The following is a 27,970-nucleotide window of genomic DNA, read 5'->3' on the forward strand; positions in this document are numbered from 1 at the left end:
TGGTCTTAATTTTTCCATATGTCTTTGGACCTGTGGCTGGGTTGTTTTTTTCCTTCTAATTAAAATAAGTCCTTTCCGTGTGTTTTACTAAATTATAATTCAATATATTTAACCTTTTGTTTTTAAGGTGAAAAAGAAAACTGTCTAATCAAAGAGCAAAGATGCAGAGCACTTCGAATTACCTCTGGCTGTTGTCTGACGTTCTAGGACAGGGAGCTACTGCAAATGTTTTCCGGGGACGACATAAGGTTTGTGGGAAATTACTAATGTGTAAAATTGAAACTTTTTCATATGTGAGTAGCGTAATGAGATCAACTGTTCAAGATTTAGGCCTAAAGCAAATGTCTTTGTAACTATTCATACTTAATTTTTAAATTTTTAATATTCATCCATTGAAATAGTTCTATACAGTTATTTCTGAGGATTTGGTTTTAATATTTAATTATTTTTCCTTGTAAAATATTAACCGTTATTAATTCTTCATTCCTCTGTTCTTCAGTTTTATGGAAAAAGCTACTCCTTGCTTAAGAATTTAAATACAAATAAAAGTCGTATCAGTTTTTGTTACATTGTATGTTAGTTTTATCTTTGTTAAATTCTCTTTTCATGTTTTTTTTTCTGTTCTTTGTGAGTTTTTTTCCCCCATTTTTTGTGCTTTTATGATTTTGTACTGTAAGGGAAATATTCTTAATATATTACCGTATCAGATGAAGTTACTGTTAATCTTTGTCTGCAAGTCAATGCTTCATACGTGTCTAGGACACCATCTTCTTGGTGACATGCCTTGAGTAATCAGTACAAAATTGTACATCTTTGAGCAGTTTTGCCATGTAAATGGTATACTGATGTGTATGTTGTAACCTGAGTGAGGGGCTAAAATGACCTTACTTGTGTAGGTCATTCCGTTCCCGTGAATTTCACAGAATATCTCACAAAATGAAGATAAGCCTAGTTATGAAAGTAATGTTTCCTTCTAGTAACGACAGTCTGTATGAAATCAATATGAAGCTACAATGTTTTCTATGTTCCACGTTTAGCTGTGCAGCAACACTGCGCAATAAATTGAATTTAGCAGTTCATGTCTTTTCTGAGGGAGTGAATTTCAGCACACAATGATTCCCCTGTAAAGCTTATGGTTTCATGGTTGCATTTCTCGTCACCGTTACTAGTCTGAGAGCATGACCTGCAGCTCATTGTCGATGGGAGAAGACTTTCACCTGGGTCCTAGTAGTGCACTTGAGTGTGTTGTACAACACACACCTAGTATAAGCACAGGAAGGTTTTGTCCTTAGAAAGAATCTGTCTCACACAAGACTGCTAATCTAAGCTTATTTCTAGAGTGCACACAGGGAGGTATTTTGACCTAAGAGGGACAGGAGTTGCACTCTCAGCTGGTGTTGTGGGTGCCTGAGCATGTTGGGGCTTAGTCCCACTTGAGAACTTAAGTCTCCGATTAAGCTCATGACTGTGCTCCTGTCACTTATTCTGTGGGTTTGAATTGCTTCAGGATTTTGTATGAGTGGTATGTAGTGCTCAACACTGCCTTCTCTGAAAAAACAAAATACTGCTTTACCAGTATAAACAGAACAATAAAGAAAGAGAGCAATGTTCAGCTTCCAAAGTTGCCTCTTAACTTAAGCAAGCCAAGACTCTCAACTGTAGTATGTGGATGTCTCTTACTGATTTGTGCAAGTGGCTTACCTCTTGGTGAATAATTATTTTTCAGATAAGTTTATGGGTCATTCTTAAATGTGTGTAGCCTTTCTTATGCTAACTATTCTTTTTTCAAAAGCACTTAGATTTTGTGGGCTAACCTTGAGTTTCCATTCTGATAGTCTGTTTGCTTCTAGTCTATATTACCCTAAACCAATATATACATAATTTTTTAAGGAGAATTTTAATTTCCACCTTAACACAAATTTCTATTTGAACTATTTCTAATCTGGGTACGCTCGTATGCACAGCAGAAGATCTCAAAGTGCTTGGATAGTAGGTATGTGTACATTTACAATCTTATGCTTCTGTTTTATCTGTAATTTGTTTGTTTGTTTTGAACAGAAAACTGGGGATTTATATGCTGTCAAAGTATTTAACAGTATAAGTTTCCTTCGTCCTGTGGATGTTCAGATGCGAGAGTTTGAAGTACTGAAGAAACTGAATCATAAGAACATTGTCAAATTGTTTGCTATCGAAGAAGAGGTAATGAATTGTTGTAGTTGTGATCTGAGATGAGTGGTAGTAACCACAGTAACTGTCTTTTTGCTTTATCCTGAACTATAGAGGATAAAGTTACATTTTTAAAGAATGGTAACATGTATGATGATTTAAACCACCACCACTGGTTTTGTTTTTCTCTTTTTGTCGTTGATAGAATGTGCTTGCTTTCTGTGTTCAGGCACGTGTTATGATTCTTCCAAGGCATTTCAAGAAGCCGCTGTCCTAAGCTTTGTCTCGAATTAGGATTTTAAGCTATCTATGTGTATGAATATTTAATACATACTGATAGTTGGAGGTGTTTCAGTAATCCTGGCAATTTTATGCTTTTGCTTTGCAACCAACTAAAATAATGATGTAGGATATGAAGAACTGTATGTTAGTATGAATTGTAGTAGTTGTACTGAAACTGAGACTGATCAGTTGAAATGACCCAGACGCTGAGATTAGCAAAGAGGAAAGAAGGACTATTGCTGTTCTCTGCTCTTCTGTGCTGTAGTTTCTCATTTGTCCACCTATCAGTACTGCTGTCAACCCTCTAAGTGCCTAGAACTTGAGGCTTTTTTAATTTTTTCCCCTCTCCAATTTAGAATACATGAAACAACACAAAAATTGACCTGCACTTCTTTTGAAGATTGCCAGAATGGGATTTATGATCTAGCTACACATTTTATTTTTCTTTTTTTCAAAGTATGATCTTTTGGTTATATATAATTTCTGACATTGTTTTCACAGTAGTCACAGACTTACCTTTTTAATTTTTTTTTTTTCAGACAACAACTAGACACAAAGTACTAGTTATGGAATTTTGTCCATGTGGGAGTTTATATACAGTTTTAGAGGAGCCATCTAATGCCTTTGGTTTGCCAGAGTCTGAGTTCTTAATTGTTTTGAGAGATGTGGGTATGTAGACTTTTGCCCTTTAGTCTAATTTGTTGACTGAAATTAACTCATACTTGTTTTGTTTATCTTGAAACAGCAAGGAATTTGAATGACTGTCAACTAATTTAACAATTAATATGGTCATATGAAGTCACATCTTTTATTTATGCCTATATTGGTATAGATAGCTGCATTCAGCAGCCATTTCTGTTTAAAGTGTTGCTATAATTCTTGTTTGTTTGTTTTCAAGATATTTCTCACGTGTTGAACTCATTAGTGGTGATAATTAATCTCAAAAGGCTAAACTAGAAAAATAATGAGGTTTACCTGTGCCTGCCTGTTTCAAAATTTTCCTCCATTACTTTAATGTTGCTCAGAGAAAAAAATATCGTAATTTAGCTGTTTGAAAGGAAAAAGGCAAAAATGCTTAGAATGCTCTCTGGTCCTGATCTTTTTGTTAATTGAGTATCCCCTCTTGTTCCTGTTTCCCAATGAGAAAGTAAACACGTGTGCCTTCCTAGCCTCATTTACAATTCAGTGCTTGTGTAGTCTGTGTCAAGATGCATACCTAAATTCTGTATTTTTATATTTTTTTAATTTAAGTGGCTGGGATGAATCATCTCCGGGAGAATGGAATAGTGCACCGTGACATCAAACCAGGCATATATAATGCGCGTTATCGGTGAAGATGGTCAATCTGTTACAAACTTACAGACTTTGGTGCTGCAAGAGAACTCGAAGATGACGAACAATTTGTTTCTCTCTATGGCACAGAAGAGTATTTAGTAAGCTCATATGATTTCACTTTCTGTTGAAGAAATGTTTGAAGCCTAGGGCCCTTTGTAGGAGAGTTGAATAGGTGAAGGTCAGACTGTTGGGAATAGTAGTTAAACCTTTGTATTAAAATTGTTTTTATAACTTTCCACCTTTTTCACCTTGAGTCATGCCAGTTCTGCTGATCTGAGCACAATAGCCTTTAAAGAATTTCCATGTCCAACTTCCACTTTTGCCTTGTGTGAAAGGAAGAACGTCAGTATTTAGTTATGAATGTCTTTGCCTTTATCTTGGTAGATATTTTTCTGTTTGTATTTAAGCTACTTGGGTGATGTTAGGGGTCGTTAAGATTCACTTGACATCTTTGTTAACCAGAGAGAGGCAGGCAGAGAAGCATCAATACAAGCATCTCAGGCATAACTTTCTTCCTGCCATGTTTTCCCGCTGTATTGTTTTAACTGATATTCTCCTCTGCTATGGATCTTTTTCCAATTTGGTTTCTGTTATTTCAGAATCATCTGGAAGAATACTGTCTTTCTCCTCTTCTTTAGTGGTGTTTTATTCTAGTAGTCAATCTTTAGATAAATTTAAAAATATTTTGCAAATCTTGAATAAAAGTGGCTGTCATACCTAGGAACACTTTCATAATATTCTGTCAGAATAACTAAGCACGTTCTATGATACAAGCTAACTTTGTTTTTTTTTATTAAAGAGCTGAAAGTTTAGAATGACAAATTACCTTCCTGTGAAATGATAGATTGGGTGTTTGTTCTTTATATTGTTCATAAAGCAATTCTAACTTCTGTTTTCCTGTTTTTTTTCTCTTTAAGCATCCTGATATGTATGAGCGAGCAGTTTTGCGGAAAGAGCATCAGAAAAAGTATGGAGCAAGAGTTGATCTGTGAGCATAGGGGTGACCTTTACCATGCTGCAACAGGGAGTTTGCCTTTCCGACCTTTTGAAGGACCTCGTAGAAACAAGGAAGTGATGTAGGTAATTTAGAAGGAGAATTTTACCTGTTCATCAATTAAGTCAGTCCATTAAATGCTTTTTATCAAGAAATCCTACACACATATAGTAAACATTAAAATACTGAAAATTTTTAAGGAAAAACATTCTTAACTTTGTGGTTTAGCCCCAATAGGCAGCTAGCACCGCACAGCTGTTTGCTCACTTCCTGCAGTGAGATGAGGAAGAGAATAGGGAGGGTAAAAGTGCGAAAACTCGTGGGTTGAGGTAAAGACAGTTTAATAAGTAAAAAAAAACAACAACCAAAAAAAAAACGAAACAAAAACCCCCCAGCAACCCACCACCGCCACCACCCCTAAACTCAAAGGAAAACAAAACCAAGAAAAAACAAGTGATGCCAAAAAAACTCCCACCCAGTTGCACACCACCAGCCAACTGATGCCCAGTTAGTCCTTGAGCAACTGCCAGCCTGGCAATTTTCCCCCTCGGATTTTATTGCTGAGCATGATGTTGTATGATAGGCAATATCCTTGGGGTCAGCTGTCCTCGGTGTGCCCCTTTCCAGCTTGTTGCCCATCCCCAGCCTACTCACTGGCAGGCAGTGAGAGATGTAGAAAAGGCCTTGTCTCTGTGTAAGCACTGCTCAGCAATGGCTAAACCATCCTGTATTACCAACACTGTTTTGGTCACAAATCCAAAAGACAGCACCACATAACTACTATGAAGAAAATTAACTCTGTCCCAGTCAAAACCAGTACAAAACACTCTGCTTTGACAAGGATTTACTGTGTGGCACCTTAAGACCAGAATTGAGCATCAGAGCTCCCCCCAAATATGGATGTTTTTCCACACGTCTTTCCTTCACCATGGCACTAGGCTGGTCTGTTGCAGTGTGGTGTATGTAACTTGATATTCAGGCAAAGTTACGGTATTCTGAAATGGGTTTTCAGTGCTGCAAATTTTTGTCATCCTTTAAATGATTGTCTTCCCAGGCAGTCTTGAAATGCATGCACTACCCATGAGACTGACAGTTTTTGAGTAGCAGAGTCATGGACTGTGGCTGAAGATACAAGGGTAGCTCCTGAATGGGAAACCGAAGTTGTGTCTAGGACGTGCCAGTTGGAGTTGATTCCTGTTTCATCTTAGTCTAGTTCTATTTTGTTATTGTTCTGTGTGTTGCATTTGAAAAATAAATTGAGGTGGTACTTGGGAACTCTAATACATCTCTGTTCTGGCACTCCTTGCAAAGCTGACTCCAATTTTCTTAGTTTAAGGAACTGCCCATCCTGTGATTGTCTCACAGGCATTCTTGTTGTTGTATCTGCTTGTGAGATAAGCAAGGAACTTGTGTTCCTTGTCCTTCAAAGATAGCGAAACTGAAACTTTCTGTTGCAGAAAGCCTATCGCCCCTGATTCGTTTCATGAGAAATTTGAGAAGTACTAACCTGTTCAGTATGATGTTAGACCACTGCTAAATTGTATCCAAATTGCTAGATGTTTCCACATTAAAGTAATTTGTCAGCCCACCTCCTGTTCCTTCGTTATCCCCAAGTGACTGTGGTGGCTAAGTGCCATCTCTTGCCATGGAACATGCTAGAAATTGGTCATGTTAATGCCGCCTAAATTGAACTGCCTTGGAAATCTGACTTCAATTAACACTTGTAAAAAAACTTCAGCTTCCTTCAGTGATGCCTGAAATATTTTCTAAATTTTTCCCAAATCCGAGGGAGACAAAATTACGTCTCCAACATAGCCCGAAGTGTTTCCTTTTCATCGTTTGCTATTTTTAGCACCATTCTTTGTCAGCTTGTAAGTGAAGATTCCCAATTATTGCACCACCTACAAATTTAAGCCAATCTATTGTTTAGATTTATGTTATTGATAACCCTTTGAGGATTAGTGACTAGACCTATGTATCTACAAGAGGTAGTAGTTGATGTCTATTATTTTTGTAATGTGTTGCAGGTATAAATATCACAGGAAAGCCTTCTGGTGCTATTTCTGGAATACAAAAAGCAGAAAACGGACCAATTGAGTGGAGCCGGGAGATGCCTGTTTCTTGTAGTCTTTCAAAGTAAGTTTGAACTTCTCAAAAAGTGTGTTAATGCTTCTTGATTGGGCTTTTCAGTTATTCTCCCAGGACTGGGTCTTTGGAACAGAGATCTGACTGTTGCAGTTGTTTCCTTTGAAATCTTCAGTACATCGATACAGTCCTCTATTAGGTATCAAGTGTTTTTTCTTCCTGTCTTCCAAGTAGTTTTATGACTGCTAATTACAAATGAGCACCTGAGAATCTGAAGTGGTATGAGTAGAAGAAGATTATTACTATATTTTCTCCACCCTTAGGAAGGAGTATGAAGATTTAATAAACTTTGAATTGATGGCCCCCGTTTCTTGGAAGAATATGAATTCAAACACTACAAAGATTAGGTGGTAGGAAGGAAATTACAAGAAAAGACAGTTCAGGACACTTGCATTTTTGCCAGAAAACAATTCACATTAGCACATTAACATTCTCTAGTATCTTTTAAATTTTTTATCATCATATTTTGCTTCATGTGTCATCATAATACTCAGTAGGAAGAGCCATTGAAGATCTAATCTCAATATGATCTTAAAAACACCTCCCATAACCCATTTACATGTGTATCTTCCAAAGACGATTTCAGTACTTGAAAATTACTACTCTTTCATAGTAAAGGGAGAAGCAAATTGTTCTGTGAACAGACTCTAGAAACAAACTTTTCAGAAAGCCAAATACATAGATCCATAAGCGATGTAGAGTGAAAGTCTGGTTTATATAAATTCATTAGTTTATAGCGTGCAGAACTTGCAATTTATATATATTTTTCATGACACTGCTCAGTTGTTTCCTCTGCCTATTTCATATAATTGAAGTGCTTTAAAATAATAAAGGAAGCGGATTCTTTCATTAAACATCTGTTTACAGTAATACTTTCAAGTAGCATTTAAACCGTATTTACTGTTGCAAGTTTAGTACTAAAGCGAGTTTGAGCACAGCGCCCACTGATCTCACAGGGGCTGTTGGTGTGCTCATAAGCCTCTGGAGCTTACTTCAAAACGTTACCAGTCCTACTGCTGCGTCCAGGTTTGACGTGCACATATTGTTAAAAGTTTGAAGAAGTTGCTCATGATAAGACAGGAGCAGGATCCCATAAAGTTCCTTGCATTCAGATTCTTAAAGTAGAAATACAAGAAATTTAAGCTGGCCTTTCTCCTAGAACAGTGATGACTGTAAGGCAACAGTTGCACTTTTCTTTGCAGCCATTGAGCTGCATGTGTGGAGTACTTATTTAGCCCCATCTCCATCAGGACGAATTCTGTTAGTGCTGACAATTTACATAATGAGTCTTTGCTGACCCAGCTGATTTTGGTTGAAAGCAATGTAGTGTGCTCAGGCAAGCAGCTCAGCCAGCAGACCATAAATGGCAGTAGCTTCCTTCAGACTGATAAACTGGTAAGGTGTGGGGTGGGCTGGGTAAAAGACTACTGCCCAGCAGTGGATAGAAGGTGACCTTAGCTCTGCAATGTAGACTTCCGTTTTCCCAATCCTTATGAAATTTGTCCAATACCAAGGCAAATATATTCGATGGTTGAGCCTTGAAGAGATAAAGTATGTGTATTAATGAAAAACAATGGGCGTTACTATTGAACATTTTGTTGGTTCAGTAGAGGGAGAAAGCACGGGAGTATTCTTCAAGGGATAATAGATTTGCATCCATGAGACAAGCCAAATGAAGTATTGCGATTGGTTACAAGGCGAAAAGATCTGAGTAGATCTAAGTTGTCATATCTCTTCTTGGTGTCCTCTAGGGGTCTGCAAGTGCTGCTCACACCTGTCCTGGCGAATATTCTTGAAGGAGACCAGGAAAAATGCTGGGGGTTTTGACCAGTTCTTTGCAGAGACGAGTGACATACTACACCGAATGATAATCCACATCTTTTCATTACAGCAGATGACCTTGCACAAAGTTTATATTCACAGTTATAATACGTAAGCATTCTCTCCATTTTCATTGCTTTGCTGTTACTGAGTCAAACAGTACCGTGACCTCAGATCACCAGTGTTACAAGTTCAGTAGCCTTTCCTTGCGGTTTATCTGAGGAAGTGAAAGCTTGTAATTCTCCTGTGTAGTCACAGTGCAGAGGAGCATGTTGACCGTAAAATATTTCAACTAAAAATAAAATCATTGAAGGTCAAATCAACGGATTTTAAACTTGGTCTTCATCAGTGACAGAACACAGACTTAATCCTTGACATGTTACAATGTATCTATGTTTTTAATGGATACCAACTCATCCCACATTGGTATATATTACATACTTACCAAGTAGTTTTTCCAGAGACCCTGTTCAACTCTCGCTTTTCTTATCTTGTCCTCTAGAATACAAACGCGCACATCATCTGTGTCATAAAACTTTCACAGGGATTCTCAAGTTGTACATGGTACAATTTAGGATCCTGAGTTATATAGAGTTCACTTTACGGTCATTAAGTGCTGATGTGAAAAGCTGTAATGTCTGGTTTACAGTTTGATACAAAAGTAAGTGCCGTTTTGTCTGCCTTATTACAGATAATACAGAGCATGTGCTTTTCTCTGATATGTGAACAGATACAGTTATTTTATCAAATGTGTAAATACAGTTCTAGCCTTTTCCAATTTTCTTTTCTATTCTGTCATTTCCATTTTGAGAAAGCCCAAATACTTTTTCACATGGGAAATCTTGCTTGTAGCTCAAACTACTATTTATACTTTGTTTTTAAAATTTATTTTATTATTATTTACCTTTATCATTATTTATATACTAGTTGTAGTATTAAGAAGAGGCAGCGTACTAGTGCTGCACAGGAGGGCAAATTGGTCCTTCCTGTTAGTGTGCTTAAGGTTTTTTTCTTGTTGGAAATTTTGTTTGTTTGTTGATTATTTGTGGAGGGGACAGAGGGAGAGGAGAGGTTGTTATAAATTCTTATGGCTTGTATGTGTTGATTGCTGAAAATAAAATACCAAAGTGTCTTTGATCTTCCTTATCACTGCTGTTTTAGGAGATAATTGGGCTGTCTGAAAGTTTAGAGGCTGAGTTTAAGGTGTGTGCATTTTAACATGTAGAACACCAGACTTTTCTCTTGGAGAGACCGTCCATCTCCTTTGAAGAAATGGGTTTGCCTGAGAAAACTGAAGTATGCTTCCTTCCTCTCACTGGGTGTTGCCTGTTTTTACTGACCTTAAGGGTTCAGGCCAAAGCAAGTTGGTTTACAGGGATGTGCTTTAGTGGAAAATCAGAGGTAGAAAAGGAAGTTTAATATTTGCAGGAAATAGCATTTATTTTTGTAACAGAGCAACCTGGAGCCTTAGGCAGTGTGCTGCTTTTTGTTCTGCTTATAAATCAAATGCTTTATGTGTAAAACCAGTTCTTAATTAATCAGAAGTAAAAGGGATTTTTATTTAAGTACTACAAAATCTGAATTGTTGAAATATTGTAGTGAGTCTAACTACTACTGAATGTATTGTTTGTATTATAGAGCTGCTATATTTCATGAGTTGGTCTACAAACAGACAAAAATATCATCTCAGAATCAAGAACTGATATATGAAGGTCGGCGTTTAATACTAGAGCCTGGCAGATTGGCGCAGCACTTCCCCAGAACACTGAGGAGAATCCTATCTTTGTAGTAAGCAGGGAGGCTGTGAACATTGTCGGATTAATCTATGAAGAAGGTATATGAAAGTAATTTCCCCTTTCTTACAGCTATCCTTTCTAAATAATTTCGGTTGTTTAATTATCATTTTATGTCTATTAGTCTTAGAAATAGAGTTTGAAAATTTTCCTCTTTGATACCTGAAGTTCTAAGTATGCAGTCCAGTTTTTTTCAAAAGTCCTGAGTATCCAGCATATTTTACAGAAACAGTAGCTGCTCATAATGTTCCTAGTACTGTGAACCTGAACATTTGTGTGTTAAGATGTAGTGGTGCATATGGAGTTCTGAAATTTTTTGAAGCATGACCCTTTTAAAAAGTAGAAAGGAACATTATAGAATGTAATTCAAAGCTGGTTCTTTTGTTATGTTACTCACTAAGTGGAAATTCAAATATTTTTTTTTTTAATTTTTCATGAATGTGGTTAGTCTTTCCATTAACAGAGGAGATCTTAACAGCTTACCTTTGCTTAGACGATAAGTTAATGCCATAACAGGAAAAAAAAAAAGAAATTAAATTTTTTGCTTTTCTACTTATCGTTGAGAGACTTATAGTGGGCCCTGTGCCAGAGCCCTTTTTTATACGAGATGAGGTGGAGGACATGCCTCCATTTGAAAGATCAGTGTTATTTTTGTCAGTATGTCCTGCATACTGACTGCTCGGGCCAGCTGGCACTCACACAGAGGTGCTGAAGAGTGTGGGTAGGTGAGCTGTTTGGAAGGACTAAGAGGGCTTTTATATTGTGTCAGAGCTTTCTGAAGGAGTCATGCAAACAGGAGATTCAGCTTGTAGAGGCTACCCTGGGTTTTAAAAAGCTGCTTGGTGAAGTCTTGCCCCTTAAGACTCTCGATGAAACTAAGCAGCCATGAGATACGAGGGAACCGTCTGCCATGTGGGCAAACATAGAGTTGAAGAACAGGAATAAATGGTTGGCTTTCTCAGTGGAGAGGGATCGCTAGTGAGACCTGCATGACATCTGTGCCGTGCAGCGTGTTCCAAAGTGAATCTGGACAGAAAGTGAAGGACAGTTTGCTGAAGATACCAAATTATTTGAAGCGTTTAAGACAAAGCCTGGTTTTGGAGGTATGCACGAGAACCACGATATTGAAAAGCTTGGCAGTAACAGGTTTAGATGAAAATCCGTGTAGATACACGTAAAAACAGTGTACAGGGAGGGGAGGGGAAACAGTCTGAACTTAAGGAAGGATTCTGCATTGCCATTCAGGAAAAAGATCTTGTAGTTTTATTAGGTAACTCTATGAAAAGATCTGCTCAGTGCTTTGTAGCAGTCTAAACAGCAAGTGGAAAGTTAAGAATGTTCAATGGAGGGAGGAAAAACAACCTAAAACATTGTAGTCCCTATGCATGGACTTGCTACATGCCTTTGCTTTGACCTTCAGTTTCTGGACAGGTCTAGGCCCTCTTCCTCACTCTTTCCATTGGATATAGAAGCTCTAAAAACATGTTCTGAGAAAATCAACAAGGATGGTGAAAGGACTGATGGAATAGACTAGAAATTTTCAGCTGACAAAGAGGTGATGGGGAGCAGAAGAGGAGGAAGGCTGTGCAATTTTCATAGGCATCTGAGCACCAGGCAGAAGCTGCATAAGGATTGTTACTTCTCATCTACTAGCAGAACCATGAAATACCAAATTCAGTTGTCATGTGGCTGTTTTTGAACCTGCATATGAGATACTTCCATCACACAAAGCATACTTAGGCTGCAGACTTTTCCTGGAGGATGTGAATGCTGAAGGTATTTCAGAAAGCTTCCACTAAATTAACAGAAAAAAAAAAAACACCTATCAAGGCTTTATTAAACACAAGTTTCACCGTATCTCTGGAAGTTCTTGAACCACATATTGTTGGAAGCTGGGAGAATCTGAGAGGGAATTAGATTTTTGCCCTGTTCTTGTGTACTTCCCCAGGCTTCTGCTGTTGGCAACTGTGGGAGTAGATACTGAGCTGGGTGATATCCAGTAACGCGGTTCTGTATAGAGGTGTTCTAAGTAGTGGAACAAAGTGGGATACTTTTTACATTCCTGACTTCTGACTCATTTGTGGTGTTGAGTTTTAGTAATAACAATTTCTAGAACATACACTAGTGTATCTGTTATTGTACTAAACTTTTGAAAGTGTCTTATGGAAAAATAAGAAAACACAGATGTATGTTTTCTGTTTCAGTTTTACTTCCTAAAGTACATCAACGTTATGATTTGGACGGGGATGCCATTATGGCTAAAGTGAGTAATTTTGATTTTAATTTATATACCTATCTGAGATAATGATACTGAAATGAAAACTACTTGATTTTCAGATGAATTATGTTAATAAACTATTTTTAATATGCTAGCAAGGATTCTGATTGACAGAAACATATTTGTTAACAAGGGCTCCAAAAGTATATTAAAGCCATAATTTCTATACCAAATATGTTTGCATATTTTTAAAAACCAAATATTTGTATTCGTTAAGTTTGTGTTTGTTTATATTTGTATATTGTTTATCTTTGCTGTTTATTTAATATATTTTTAAAAACAAAAAAAAACAGCCTTCTTTCTTAACATAAGAAAACTAACTTTGATCTTTCTCTCAATAGAGAGGAATCTCTAGGACTCTGCAAGAGAGTGGAATTTCTGTTGCCTTTCTTGCAAGTTTTCAGAATCTGTGGGAAACAAGTAGAGGATGTTTCATTCTTTTGGTCATTTTCCTAAAACTACTGACCGTGTGCATTGCCACGCTTTGACTTTATGACCACCGTCTATACTATGCCTATAAAATACTGGCTGCTGGCGAGCCTTCTATTCAGACATGGTAGTCCTGAAAGCATATGTCTCTTTGAATACCAGAAGTCATTAAAATTAATAAACAGAAAGTCATCAGTTTATATTAATTATTTTACATAGTGTAAATTATCATTCCTGAAACTTTGTTCATAATCTAAATAATGCAGCAAACTTGTAAGTGGAATTAGGTGAAGCTTCTTTTAATGAAAGTGTTTAATTCCTAAACTACTGAAGAAATGTACTTGTGACTTTCCAGAATCAAAGTAAATCTTGGGAGTGAATGGTGTCATTTTTGTTTATAAGAGCCTTATTTTCATCCTTAACAGGTATTCAACATAACTGGAAAAGTTCACTACCATGTTTAGCTCTGCCTCCATAATGAGTGTTTGGTTATCTTCTGATTAAAGTTTGGGCAAAGTTATGCATTTTAAACTAATATCTTTCTGTTGCTCTTTCTTTTATTAATCTCTCTTCCTTCGTTCTGATTAATTGACTCAAAACAACTGTTGAGGAGAATGCCAGATTAGTGCTAATGTTGTTTGTTTTTTCCACCAGGCAGTAACCGGTATTGTATGTTATGCCTGTAGAGTCGCCAATTCTTTGCTACTTTACCAGGAGCTGATGCGAAAAGGAATACGATGGCTAATGTAAGCAATTGATTGAATTTCATTGTGCTTTTTTTTTATTATTAATTGAGATACGTCTTAATTATTAATACATAATTCTGTGATCTTCCAGTACCTTGGGAGGTTTCCTTTACTGCTTGAATATGAATAGGCCTTCCTGAATTTTTTCCTGCTTTCTGTCATTAAGGAAACAAAAATCATTTTTTCTGGTAATAGGTTTAGGTATTTGCCATTCATTTTTTTCTAACCTCTGGTAACATGCAGGTACAATTAAGCAGCTTGCACAAGATAGAGAGTTATACTAATGCATCTCTAACTGCAATTCTTACTAGCAGTTATTACTGTGGGTATATTATTGTATTACTGATTGCTGGTGGAATAGCAGTTGAATACTTTTGTTATAGACTAATGCTTCACTTTTTTAGTGAAATAATCAAGGATGATTACAATGAAATGGTTCATAAAAAGACAGAGGTTGTCATCAGGCTGGATTTCTGCAGCAGAAACATTGAGAAAGCTGAGAAAATGTGAGTAGAAGCACTACACTGAAAGCATTGTTTTTTCATTATCATCTTTAATGACAGTGGTATTCTAAGTTATGTTTATTTACAGGGCTTTTGCATATAAAAATTAAATTTGAATCAGCATGGATTTGCTGATGGCAGTGACATAACGTAAGCAGATTAGTGTTAATTTTGCTTGTTAACCTAGTAGGAACAAGTAATTACTATTGAATAGTAATTATATGTGTTCTTTTTCTCCTTTCTTCTCTGACTCAGCTCATTTGCTATTGTTGACTCTAGAAGCTGTGGTAAAGCCTGGACAAAGAATCGAGTGGCTGCCCTTTCATTAGTGCTTTAGTGCTTTTGTCACTGAGTTTGCTTGTGTGTGTTTATTAAGGATGACTTTAAACACTGCCCCTTTCACAGCTTTAAGACCATAGCGTTTTCTGCATGGAAGGAATTCTATGTTGAAATATAACATAGAGCAGCTGCAAAACAAACCCCAAACAACAAAAAAAGCAAACTAACCAAAGAACAAAGCTGCATTAGGGTATCACTAGATCACAGTGTGTGCACATGGGGGTGCCAAAAGTAAACTGCACAGGAAATTCTGCTTCTGTCATTTTTTCAAGTGCCTGACTATTATGTTATTTTTGTTTATTTGTTTAAGGCAAATGGCAGAGGTCTGCATCACACTATCTCACTGTTGCCCATATGGACCTATTGGATCTGTATATTAGACAGTTTTTTAGAGCACTTTATAAATCTTGTCAGTTTTAAAGAATAAGGAGCAACTAAAGACTGGTTATCTTTAGCGCAGGAGACTTCCAAGTTTCAAAGACCAGGGAAGACACTTATTTCTCTTGTCTTCCATTCCAAGGAAGCAAAGGTTTTCCAGTGGTCAGACTCTTCTGCCTGTCTTGGTCACAGGATCCTCTAAACTTGCTTCCAGGCTGCTCTGAAATGCAGATGCCCACAAGATGATTACTGCACGTGTGTAGAGCCATTGGGTTTGCAGAGTAGACTTAAGAATAGACTTAAGCCATGTTGGAGCCACCATGTGTGTACAAATTGAACAGCGTGTGTGTAGTAATTATGGATACCTGAGGATTTGAGAGAATTGCTGTGTGCATGCCAAACATGTACAAATTGACGTATCTGGACTTTAAGATACTGGCTTAAAAAAAAAACAAAAACAAAAACCACCCAACAGTGAAACCTGTGTAGCCTAGATACAAATCATCAGGGCTGTAATCCAAACTCTTCTTCAAGCCAGTTTACACTAGTTGCATGACTGGTTCTTGTTCACTCTGTATTTGGTTCACTTAGCTTCTTCCTGCATTCTGCTGGGTCCCCACAGAAAAAAAGCCACTTACAGCTCAGGAAAAGCTACTTACAGCTCAGGAGAACCCACTGTAGGTTCTGATTGGTGACTCTAGTGCATTCAGCAGTATCTCAGAGCAGCAATTTGAAAAAGTTATGTTCACTTGTGAACTGGAGTAGTTCTCACGTGAACAGAAGTTTGATGTGTGTTTGCACATGGTCTTTCAGCTTTTACGAAGGTGCAGGATTTTCAGTTTATTTGACTTCAGAGGGCTTTTATGGAGTTAGCAAAGGACATGTCCTCTTGTTTGCCCTCCCTTTTCAAGGCTATGCTTCAAAGCATGACAATGCAAAGTTTTTATTTGAAAAGGCAAACAAAGTATTGAACTTGAACAAAGCATGTATTTTTGGAAAGCAGCTGAGCTGTTTTTTATATTTTTAAAAATAAAATGTACCTGAGACTCAACAGGAAAAATATCGTCCCCAAAGATTTTATTTGGCATTTGAGCTATGGTCAGTGTCAATATGAACAGATGGTGCTACTAACCCAGCCTTTAAGGTTTTGGTAATCAACCAATCCAAGGTTTTGGTAATGCAGCCTTTCCAATAAGTTTCCACAGAAAAGCATCCTGGTGCACTGGAGCATTAGTTTGTTGTGTGTCATTGACTACTTTAAGTAACTTTAGTTTTATAACCTTTTAAAAATGATTTGATGAGAGGAAATAGTTTTCCACTGCCTGTTGAGTACAAATTATGAGAATAGAATAAATAAGTCAGGAATGGAAGTTTTGAACTTCTTTTTAACAATTCACATGTAGGAAAAAATTCAAGGAATTTTTAACTAAAACGTTTCCATTGTTAATGACCACTTAAGGTTGTCAGTGTTTCATGGTTGCTGCTTGACAAATACAGTATTTCATATAAAAGAAAAGGTAGTTATTGTTATGCTCTAGACTTAAAGAATATCTTGAGTGTATTCACTGCTTGTTTATTTTCTTTTTTAACTATGTTTTTTTTTTGTGGTCAGATATGAGAATTTGATGCAGATCAACTTGGAAGCATCAGAAGTGGATGAAATTTCAGAGATACACACAAAACTGTTACGTGTAAGTATCTTATGAAGCCTATGTTATTCTCAAAATGGTGTTTCTAAAGAAAAGGCCAAACACATGATAATGCATGTTTTTCTGTGAATAAAACTCTGAACTTTCAAAGTCATTTCTAGACTGTCAAAGGTTGTTAAAATGCCCATACTGAGATGTGGCTATCTTCCTGAAAACAGAGTAAATCCTTTTATTAGCCCAGTGTAGTGAAAATAAGTAGTTGTTCCTGAAAATACATTCTCACTTTCTAAAATACTCAAGCAAAAAATTATAACCACGAAATACTTGGAAGGTTTTTTTTCCTTTCCTTAAAGAATCTTGAACTACTTTGTTGGCTTTCTAAAACGATGCATACACAAACACACTTCAGAGTGATCTGCTTTGAAATTTGCATCATGTTTCCAGACAAGTAAGGAAAAATTGAAAATAACTTTACACACTGGCATCCTGGGAGCAGGTATAAAGTTCTCCATTCTAAAAGCAAAAAATGATTAGTGGATTTTTATTTTGAAGGTGCTATGAACTGTGGAGAATGAAAGGTATTAATTATGTGGATAGTCGTTGTACAAATTCTTAACAAACCAAAAGAGCAAGTGTAGAAGTAAATAGGGAATATAAAAGGTAGAAGCTTATTGCGGAAATAAAATAAATATTAACTAACAGAAACGTCAGCATCAAAGATGATTCTTTCTTTAATAATACCATGTTTTATCTGCTTTTAGCAAAGCCTAGGCAGATAATTGGGCATATTTCTTTAATGAAGATCAGTGAAACAAACAGGTCTATAGCATTAATGCGCTCAGTCTGTTTTCAGCCTCAAGTAATTTTTCAGTTTACCCAGCTGTAAGATTGAACTTTCTTGCTCTTATATAGCTCTCCAGCTCTCAGGGCACAATAGAAACTAGTCTTCAAGATATCAAAACCAAACTTTCTCCTGGTGGTTTATTGGCTGACACCTGGGCAAATCAGGAAGGCATGCATCCAAAAGACAGAAAGTGAGTAACTCTATTAATTGTTTTAATGTGTATTGAATTCTATAATGAGTTGTAGTAAACTCCTTAATAGGTACTTCAGTTTATATATAATACATCTCATTTTCTTCCTTTTGTCACTCTAGTCCGGAAAGGCTGCAGGTGCTGCTATGTTCCATCACAGATATTTATTACCAGTTCAAAAAAGACAGAGCAGAACGAAGTAAGTAACTTGTTTGATTCACTTTTAACGTGAACTGTAATGTAAAGGACAGATCAGTCCTTGTTCCACTAGGATATTTGTTGTAGGAATGGAGAGTTGGTCAGCAACACCGAATATGTCTGTAGGTCTGTCTTAGCGAGAAGCCATCTTAAAGCCCATATGCATGAAACACCACTATTCATCTCATAAATGTGAATTGCAAGACTGGAGAGGAGAAGAAAAAAAGTAAATGACCATTCTTACCTATCAGAATAGGATAAGGAAACCATATAAGAAATGGGTAAACTTAGTGGACTTTTACATAAACAAAGCTAACAGAATTAAACTGGTAATACCTGTCATCTGCTCTGATCCTAGGGCTTCCTTATAATGAAGAACAAATTCACAAGTTTGACAAGTAAGTTTTGAAGTTACCTTTGGGAAATACCGTGGATTGCTTTCAGGTCCTTCAGGTGCTCTTGCCAATAACCTCTTCTGTTGATTTTTATTGTAAATTACAACCTCTTTAGGATTGCTTTGTAAAAAAATCCTTTAAATATCTTAAACACATAGGGGTGCCAGCTTGTGATAATGAGGTGCTTTGTGGCAGTGGAGTTTCTTCACTAATAGACCTTCTAAATGTAGATGTGAAATACTTCATTATCTGGGCATAACTGTCTTACAAGAAGTATTATTTTTTTCCCCATTTTTTTAGGGAGGAAAAAGCCCTCAGTAAGAGTAAAGTGACTTTGTAAGGCAGAAATCATCTTCTACAGATGATTAAAATATGGGCTAGCTGAATGAAATTCTAGAATGATTTAATCTTCCAGGAAATACAGCATGCAAAATAAATTTTAATGCAGTTCTCTGTGCCTGTTTAAAATTGTCCCTTAAGAGAGGTGGCCACATTGAGTTGTCTGTGTGTAACCTGGGTGTCTAGACTCCCATTAGGCTCCACTGACTCTACTGACCTAATTCTTGAGCAACTGTAAACAGCTGCTCTGCTCATGCTGCCATACTTGTCTCAGGATCACTTCAGTTCCCTATGCGCAGATGTCTGATACTATTTAAATTTCCTTAAGGTATCTGAGATGTGCCGAGAGGTAGGACACAAGACAAATGGGAAACACACCTTTCTGGATGGAGAGTCGGAAGCAGGGCATCTCAAATGATGCTAGACACTTGTGTTTAAGTAATTAAGTTATTCATAGAATCATAGAATGGTTAGGGTTGGAAGGGACCTCAAAGATCATCTAGTTCCAACCCCCCTGCCATGGGCAGAGAAATCCTCCACTACACCAGGTTGCCCAAAGCCTCATCCAGCCTGGCCTTGAACACCTCCAGGGATGGGGCATCCACAACTTCTCTGGGCAACCTGTTCCAGTACCTCACCACCCTCAATGTAAAGAATTTCTTTCTTATATCTTACCTAAATCTGCCCTCTTTCAGTTTAAATCCATTGCCCCATGTACTATCACTACACACTCTTGTAAAAAGTCCCTCTCCAGCTTTCCTGTAGGCCCCCTTTAGGTACTGGAAAGCTGCTATAAGATTCGCCTAGTGACTGGTCAGTTGAGTTGATTTCCTAGACTTTGCTGAGTGCCATTGTCAATTTAGAGACTGCTTCCATAATTTTCTAAAAATTCTTGGCTGTTGCTACCACTAGTGTGTCTTCACTGACAATTACGGATAGGAGGCTAACACGAGTACTGGTATTCTCACAACCATGCCCCTTGATTTTCCCATAGCAAAAGCTAAATAGGGTAACTGCTGAGGGGGTGTGCCTTAAGAGAAAGGACAGTAGTGGCAGGAAACCTGTAAAGCAGATCTTGATACACTGAAGGTGACTTGGGCACGTCATTGCTCTGTGACAGCGAGAGACTGAACTTAATGTATAAGATACAATGTGAGTGATAATTTCCAGTCATGTGTTCTTAAGGATATGGTTGGAAAACAGGCAAACGTTGGGATGCAATTTATACCTCGTTTTAAAACTGCACTGCCTTGGACAGACTAAAGAAATTTTAGGGCTTTTTCTGCTACGCAAACTGTGTTCTTGTATTAATATGTGAGTAACTTTAAATAAATAGGCTTCATGTTCATAGTTTTGAATACTGGTATATTTTTCTACCACGAGTCTCTCCTGGGATTATTCTGGTATCTTTGAGATCCTAACTACATCTTATTTTACTTGATTCACCCTAGAGAGAAATGGCAGTGATTTGTATTAAGAACTTTATGCCGTTAGCAACAGAGACTGGCCTTTGTAGTATTTACGGCTAGATAGACAAGGGAGCAGCACTCAATTCCAATTTTTTTCTGGTTGAATGATAGGTATGCATGCCTGATGACAATCCAGCTACGCTCCAGCCAGAATTTGATTAACCAATAGCTATCACACAAGACTTAATGAAATACAGAAGCAGGTGTTACTGTAGTATCCCAGTATCTTAGTTTCTCTTACTGATGAAATGCATAGCATGGTAAGGCAGTTACACTGGGATTACTGTCTGCAACACTAACCAGAATTGCATTTTGGTTTGCTTTCCTGTCCTTATCTGCTTGCTTTTCTCTTGTCATAAATTTAAGCTGTCACAAAAATCCAGGTGTTTTTTTTTTCTTGCATGTATATTAGCTACAAGGATTATTCATATATACTGGAAGTTCCAAATGTCTGCAGAAAGCAAATAAGAAACAATAACGGTTTCTGTCCTTTCCATTTAGAATCCCTTTTCCTTAAATATACCTGCTCAGATAAATACCAACTCGGAGACGACATTTGACAGTTTGTTTGTATACAAATAATTGTGACTAAATATTTCAAGTACTTTTTTTTTTTCTCCCTGCTAGGGAATATTTTTGAAACATAAGCTGTCAGTTCATGCAGTGTGTTGATTTCTCATCCATTACAACAGCATGAATAAAGCTGGCTGACGGGATTTTAAGTCCACATACCTTTTCTCCAAATCTCAGAAAGTAAATTAGAGGAAGAGGGTTTTGAAAACAGTATAAGACTGTTGCGGTTGTTTCTGTGTTGCAGGCAGAAGCTGTATTTGCATGCTACAAAAGCCATAGCGCTGTTCAAAGATGAATGTGTTAGCAAGTACGATACTTTTTTGGACAAGGCTGAGGACTGGACAAGGCAAGCTAATGATTTCTTTAATATTTGGTAATGTTCACTGCCCCATTTTTATAAAAGGAAGCTCTTAAAAGAAAACTTATTTTCTTTTAGGAAAATGCTTCACATAAGGAAGCAGTTACTGGCTCTCACCAACCAGTGTTTTGATATTGAAGAAGAGGTATCCAAATACCAGGATTATATAATGAGGTAGAATGCTTCAAAATTATGTAAAGCGTTTGCATGGATAAAAGACTACTCCATGTTGTTTAATAGTGTTGTTTATAGTGAGTCTTACATTAATGCAGTCATATTAAAATATAGACCTGCATGGATGTAGTCTTATATATATTATACATATATATATATATAGTAGCTTAATTGCTGATGTCAGAGTGGCATAGGGAGTGGTGTGATTTTTTGAATCCTGACTTGATTTTGGGGTTTGTTTTTTCGGGGGTGGGTTGTTTTGGGGTTTTTTTTGGTGGGGTTGGTTTGGGGCTTTTTTGGTAGTGTTAGCTTTCCCCAAAAAAAGTCTGTGCAAATGAATGTTGTTTATTGAGAAGTGTTCTGTGTAACTGTTACCATAATGGTATCGGAACACCAGATAATAATCTGAAGGATTATTATAATACTCTTATGAAGCATAGATTCATAGATTTCATAGATTTCTAGGTTGGAAAAGACCTTAGAGATCATCGAGTCCAACCATCCCTAATCCCCATTAAACCATATCTTCAAGTAGTTCATCCACCCTATTCTTAAACACATCCAGGGATGGGGACTCAACCACCTCCCTGGGCAGCCTATTCCAGTGGCTGACAACCCTTTCAGAGAAGAAATACTTCCTAACATCCAACCTGAATCTCCCCTGACTAAGCTTATACCCATTTCCTCTTGTTCTATCACCCAACACTAATGTAAAGAGCCCTTCCCCCACCTCCCCACCATCCCTTCTCAAGTATTTGTAGGCTGTAATCAGGTCTCCCCTCAGCCTCCTCTTCTCCAGGCTAAACAGCCCCAACTCCCTCAGCCGCTCCTCATAAGTTTTATTTTCCAGCCCCTTGACCAGTTCAGTCGCCCTTCTTTGGACCCGCTCCAGGAGCTCAATATCTCTCTTAAAGCGAGGGGCCCAAAACTGGACACAATATTCCAGGTGTGGCCTCACCAGTGCCGAGTACAGGGGCAGGATCACTTCCCTGCTCCTGCTGGTCACACTATTCTTGATACACGCCAGTATCCCATTGGCCTTTTTGGCCACCTGGGCACACTGCTGGCTCATATCAAGCTGGTAGTCAACCAAGACTCCCAGGTCCTTCTCCGCCAGGCAGCTCTCCAGCCACTCTTCCCCGAGCCTATAGTGATGCTTGGGGTTTTTATACCCCAAGTGAAGGACTCTGCACTTGACCTTATTAAAGCTCATGCCATTGGCCTCAGCCCAACGATCCAGTCTGTTCAAATCCCTCTGAAGGGCCTCCCTACCCTCGAGCAGATCGACACAGCCTCCCAGCTTGGTGTCGTCCGCAAATTTACTGAGGGTACATTCAATCCCCTCATCCAGGTCATTGATAAAGATGTTAAACAGAACTGGACCCAGCACTGAGCCCTGGGGAACCCCACTGGTGACCGGCCTCCAGCCGGATTTAGCCCCATTTACCACCACTCTTTGGGCCCGGCCATCCAGCCAGTTTTTAACCCAAAGGAGGGTGTGCCTATCCAGGCCAGCAGTTACCAGTTTCTCCACCAGAACACTATGAGAAACTGTATCAAAGGCTTTACTGAGGTCTAGGAAAACTACATCCACAGCCCTTCCCTCGTCAACCAGGCGGGTCACCCTGTCATAGAAGGTGATCAGGTTTGATTGGCAAGACCTGCCGTTCATAAACCCATGTTGACTGGGCCTGATCACCCGGTTAACCTGTATGTGCTCATTAATAGCACTCAAGATAACCTGTTCCATGACTTTGCCCGTCACCGAGGTCAAACTGACAGGCCTGTAGTTCCCCGGATCCTCCTTCCGCCCTTTTTTGTAAATGGGGGTAACATCCGCCCGCCTCCAGTCCAGCGGAACTTCCCCAGTGAGCCAAGACTGCCCAAAGATAATGGACAGGGGTTTGGCAATGACAACCGCCAGCTCTCTCAGGACTCTTGGGTGGATACCATCAGGCCCCATAGACTTGTGGGCATCCAGCCGAAGGAGCAGATCCTTGACCCGTTCCTCTTGGATCACAGGAGCTTCAATTTGCTCTCCCTCCCCGCACTCAGACACCAAAGGCCAGCTCACCTGGGAACTACTGACCTTGTTATTAAAGACTGAGGCAAAGAAGGCATTAAGGACCTCAGCCTTGTCCTCATCCCTAGTGACTAACGTACCCCCTGAGTCCAGTAGGGGCTGGAGGTGATCTTTAGCCCTCCTTTTGTTATTAATATATTTATAGAAAGACTTTTTGTTGTCCCTTACGGAGCTGGCTAGTCTAAGTTCCAATTGGGCTTTTGCCCCCCTGATTATCTCCCTACATGTCCTAACTTCCTCCCTGTATTGATTCCTGGATGCCTGCCCATTCTTCCAAGACTTATAGACATCCCTTTTTCTTTTGAGATGTTCCCAAATCTCCTTTGTCATCCAAGCTGGTTTTCTACCCCGGCGGCTCGACTTCTGGCACACAGGGACAGCTCGCTCCTGTGCCTCCAGAATTTCCTTTTTGAATAGTAACCATCCCTCCTGCGCCCCCTTACCCTTGAGAGCTGTCTCCCATTGGACTTTGTTAACCAGACTTCTAAACAGCCCAAAGTCAGCTCTCCCAAAGTCCAGCTTGGCCGTTTTAGTGTTCCCCCTCCTAACTTCCCCTAGAATTGAGAATCCTATTATCTCGTGGTCACTATGCCCCAGGCGTCCTCCAACCTTCACATCTCCCACAAGACCTTCTCTGTTCACAAACAGCAGGTCTAGGGGAGCACCTTCTCTAGTCGGTTCACTGACCAGTTGTGAGAGGAAGTTGTCCTCCACACTCTGCAGGAACCGCCCTAGACTGTTTCCTGACTGCCATGTTATACTTCCAACAGACATCAGGTAGGTTAAAGTCACCCATAAGGACAAGGGCTAGTGAGCGCGAGACTTCCCCCAGGTGTTTAAAGAATAGCTCATCAGTCTCACTGTCCTGATAGGGTGGCCTGTAGCAGATTCCCACTACAATATCCGCCTTCATAGGCCCCCCTTTGATTTTCACCCACAGACATTCTACTAGGTCATCCCCAACATTTAACTCTAAACAGTTTAGACCTTCCCTTACATACAGGGCAACTCCACCACCCCTTCTACCTCTCCTATCCCTCCTGAAGAGCTTGTAGCCATCCATGGTAGCACTCCAGTTATACAAGTCATCTCACCATGTTTCAGTGATGGCAACTATGTCATAGTTTCCCCAGATAACAAGAGCTTCCAGTTCCTCTTGTTTATTGCCCATACTGCGTGCGTTCGTATAGAAGCACGTAAGTTGGGCTTTCGAGCCCACTGCACCCCTAGGGGGGGAAGTTTTATTACCTGAGCTGTTATTTTTGGGATTCTCTTTTACCTCTAGGCAACTTGTGTGTTGCTCCTGACTACACATATCACCCCCTACTATCACTGAGGCAGCAGGCCGAAGGCACCTGCCTACACTCCTTTCATCAGACACTGGAGGGCCGTCCTCGGCTGTTAATCCTCTAAGTCTGACAATACCCCCCACCCCCTTCACATCTAGTTTAAAGCCCTGTTGACAATCCCAGCTAGTTCTGTAGCAAGCAGCCTTTTCCCCCGTGGAGACAAACCCGCCCCATCCTTGGATAGAAGATCTGGCATTAAGGTCAGCCCGTGGTTAAAGAAGCCTAGGTTGTGTTCCTCACACCACTTATGTAGCCAATTATTTAAATCCTCGATCTTTGTTTTCCATCCCGTGTCTTGTCCCAGAGTCGGTATGATAGAAGAGAATATTACTTGGGCCCCCGATCCCTTCAACATTCTTCCCATAAAACCACTACTCCCATATTCAAGACTAGGGAATACATGCTTAAGGATACATGCTAAGCTAATGCTGCTGGTGACACAAAAGAAAGTGTTTTGTTAAAATTTGGACAGCAACTCTGCAGGATGCAAATTTATCAGAATTACCTCAAAATTGAGAGAATGAGAGCATTTTCATGGAGTGAAACTATTATTTTTTATAAAGGAAATATAAATGAAAGAAAAGCACGTGATAGGTGTAAAAGCAATAAGGAGTGGTGGAGAGCAGCATTTTACTTGTTATTTGTTTTTATTTTAGTAGCACTACCAAAATAATTTATTGATTAGGTTGCCTTAGGATATATACAAACATAACAAATAGATAATTCTTCCTTTTGAGAGTTTATTATGAAAGCATAATACATCTAAGAAGGTGGAACAAATCAGGGAACGATAGGTCGTGTCAATACAAAACTTGCCATGATGATCTCAACTTGGGGAATATCAGCCGCCTCACCACTGTCAGGATTTTATGAGGCATCATAGCAACGGAAATTTAAAGGTGGACATCAAGATACGTATGACAACTTGTATTGTAACTCGCATTTCCTTTTTATCTATTACAGTTACAAGATGCTCTGCCTCAGAAAATGTTTGCAGCCTCCAGTGGGATGAAACATACAATGAACACAGTTTATCCAAGCTCAAACACATTAGTGGAAATGACTCTTGGGTAAGAATTTCTTAACTGGATTGATGTAATATTCTATACCTGTTGTACAGGTGAATTGGAAAAAATAAAAATGGTTGACTTAGTGATTCCTGTATTAAGACCAAGAATTTTATATTGCAGAAAAAACTACATGGCTAAAGTGGTGGTATACATTTGGAAGCAAGTAAGGGACAACACTAATATATCATCTCACTTCCAGTAAATAACCAGCCTGTCTCTGTCCCTTATTTTGCCTGTAATGACAAGTTGCTGAAAGCTTTGTGGTGGTGAGTGATCATAGCAGATAACTGTCACTATAAAAACTGTAACCTTTCTTTTGCTTCTTGTTACTACAGTATGAAGAAACTAAAGGAAGAAATGGAAGGGGTTGTTAAAGAGCTGGCTGAGAACAATCATATTTTGGAAAGGCAAGCATTTGTTTGGCATACTGGGAACAGGCTTATTTTGGTACATTTTGTAGATACAGTTGGTGTAACAAAAAAAAAGTATTCAAAACTTTGAAACATTACTGTAAGATCATTCTGACATAGCAATTGTGGCATTTTTGTTTCATGTTAGTTATGTTTAGCTAATAAAAATATCTGTTGCACAGACAGATTAATTCTGAATTGAAACACAATACTTTTGGAGCAATCCAGTGGTGTCTTTTGACTCCTCACTTTTAGACATAATTTTTAACAACAGTGGAATTATACCAATCTGAATGAATGATTTTGCCGTTTCAGATTGCTTAAATAAAGTGACGAGAAAGAGGCCAACCTATTTCTTACAATCCTGAGAGCATATTGACACTATCACATACAGACTGACTTTGCTTTTTTTCTTACAATGGTGATAAAACATATAAAAATAATGATCTTCTGAAAGCTTCAGGGTAAATTGCTGGTAGAGCTGAGCGTGACTTCAGGCTGAATTGGTTTGGTTTTGTTCCCCACCCCTAGTCCCATACTTGGATCATAGTATCTTTTCTTGTATCTTCTTTTCACATACAAAAGTGAGATACGAATGTGTGTGTTGGCATGTGGCAAGGGAAAGGAAAAACCCATAAATAAATTATACTGAATTAAGGATTGATTCTACAATCTAGTCAATCATGTAAGAATACACTGTTTTTTCATTTTAGATTTGGTGCTTTGACTATGGATGGTGGCCTGCGGAACATGGACTGTATCTAGTTTTCAAAGGACCTGAAGAGGACTTGTAAATTTTTTCAAAGGGAAAGAAAATAACCGTTGAGACGTTTAAAGGCAGATAATAAATCTGTATCCAGGGTTCTTTTCCCTCTACAACTGTAGTATTAAAAAAATGTACATATGTATAATATGTAAATATAAAAGAAATATATATCTTTTTTTGGTCAATGTTAGGCTAGAATTATTCCTGGCAGGGAATTTAGCCCCTTGGAGGATCTCTGATGAAGTCCTAAAGGTAAAAGCATTGTTGATGAAATTGACATTTGTTTGCTTTGAACATTGCCCCTTTTTCAGGATGCAACTTAGTCTTTCTTGCAAGAGGACTTGCAGAACTCTTAACATTATGAATAGTTTTTAAAGGGTGTTTTGGATTTCCTTTTACCACCACTAGTATTTTGGAGTCTAGCTGAAAGACTCTGATCATCCATCACAGAACACGATGACTGTTTTAAATGAGGGTTTTTTTTAAGCAAGCGTGAATAGGCACTAAAAGCGCAGGTAGGACCGAGTGGAAACACGTTTCTCTTTCCTTCACATCAAAACTGTAAGTTCACTTCTACTTGAGAAAACAAATTCACAATATTTTTTTTAAGTTCCTCTCCATATTTGGTGACATGTTGTCTGTAGTCATTTGACGGCTCTGTGTATGGAAGTTTTGCACTCCAGGTTGTTAAAATTGAATGTAAAAGTTCCTTTTTCAGAGTACAGCACTTTCAGAATGTCCTGAAATCTTGTTGCTTACCACCATAAGAAAACAGCTTTTCCAGAATCCTGTTTGCAGGTGTAATTTTTAAAAAAAAGGTTGAAAATTGGTATTAGGAGAATTTGTGGGCCATTAGTAGACCAGATAGCATCATGCCTCAGTGGTATCGGAAAA

The 27,970-nt window shown here is 38.4% G+C and overlaps 1 protein-coding gene across 1 annotated transcript; it reads left to right on the forward strand.

Annotated features, from left to right (window-relative positions):
* Positions 1-132: 132 nt before the first annotated feature.
* TBK1 (TANK binding kinase 1) lies at positions 133-27,961 on the forward strand. Its single transcript, XM_086609945.1, is given in 26 exon segments — positions 133-248; positions 2,059-2,199; positions 2,988-3,117; positions 3,700-3,758; positions 3,760-3,793; positions 3,796-3,881; positions 4,701-4,783; positions 4,785-4,862; positions 6,806-6,913; positions 8,674-8,740; positions 8,742-8,854; positions 10,382-10,503; positions 10,506-10,577; positions 12,741-12,799; positions 13,898-13,989; positions 14,394-14,495; positions 16,822-16,900; positions 17,771-17,892; positions 18,015-18,091; positions 18,449-18,488; positions 21,111-21,212; positions 21,303-21,398; positions 25,601-25,688; positions 25,794-25,900; positions 26,236-26,307; positions 27,024-27,961. Coding segments are annotated over 26 exon segments (2,268 nt in total). The 5' UTR covers positions 133-161; the 3' UTR covers positions 27,076-27,961.
* The last annotated feature ends 9 nt before the right edge of the window (positions 27,962-27,970 follow it).

This window comes from Tauraco erythrolophus, chromosome 4 (assembly GCF_009769465.1).
Source record: "Tauraco erythrolophus isolate bTauEry1 chromosome 4, bTauEry1.pri, whole genome shotgun sequence".
Lineage (NCBI taxonomy): Eukaryota > Metazoa > Chordata > Aves > Musophagiformes > Musophagidae > Tauraco > Tauraco erythrolophus.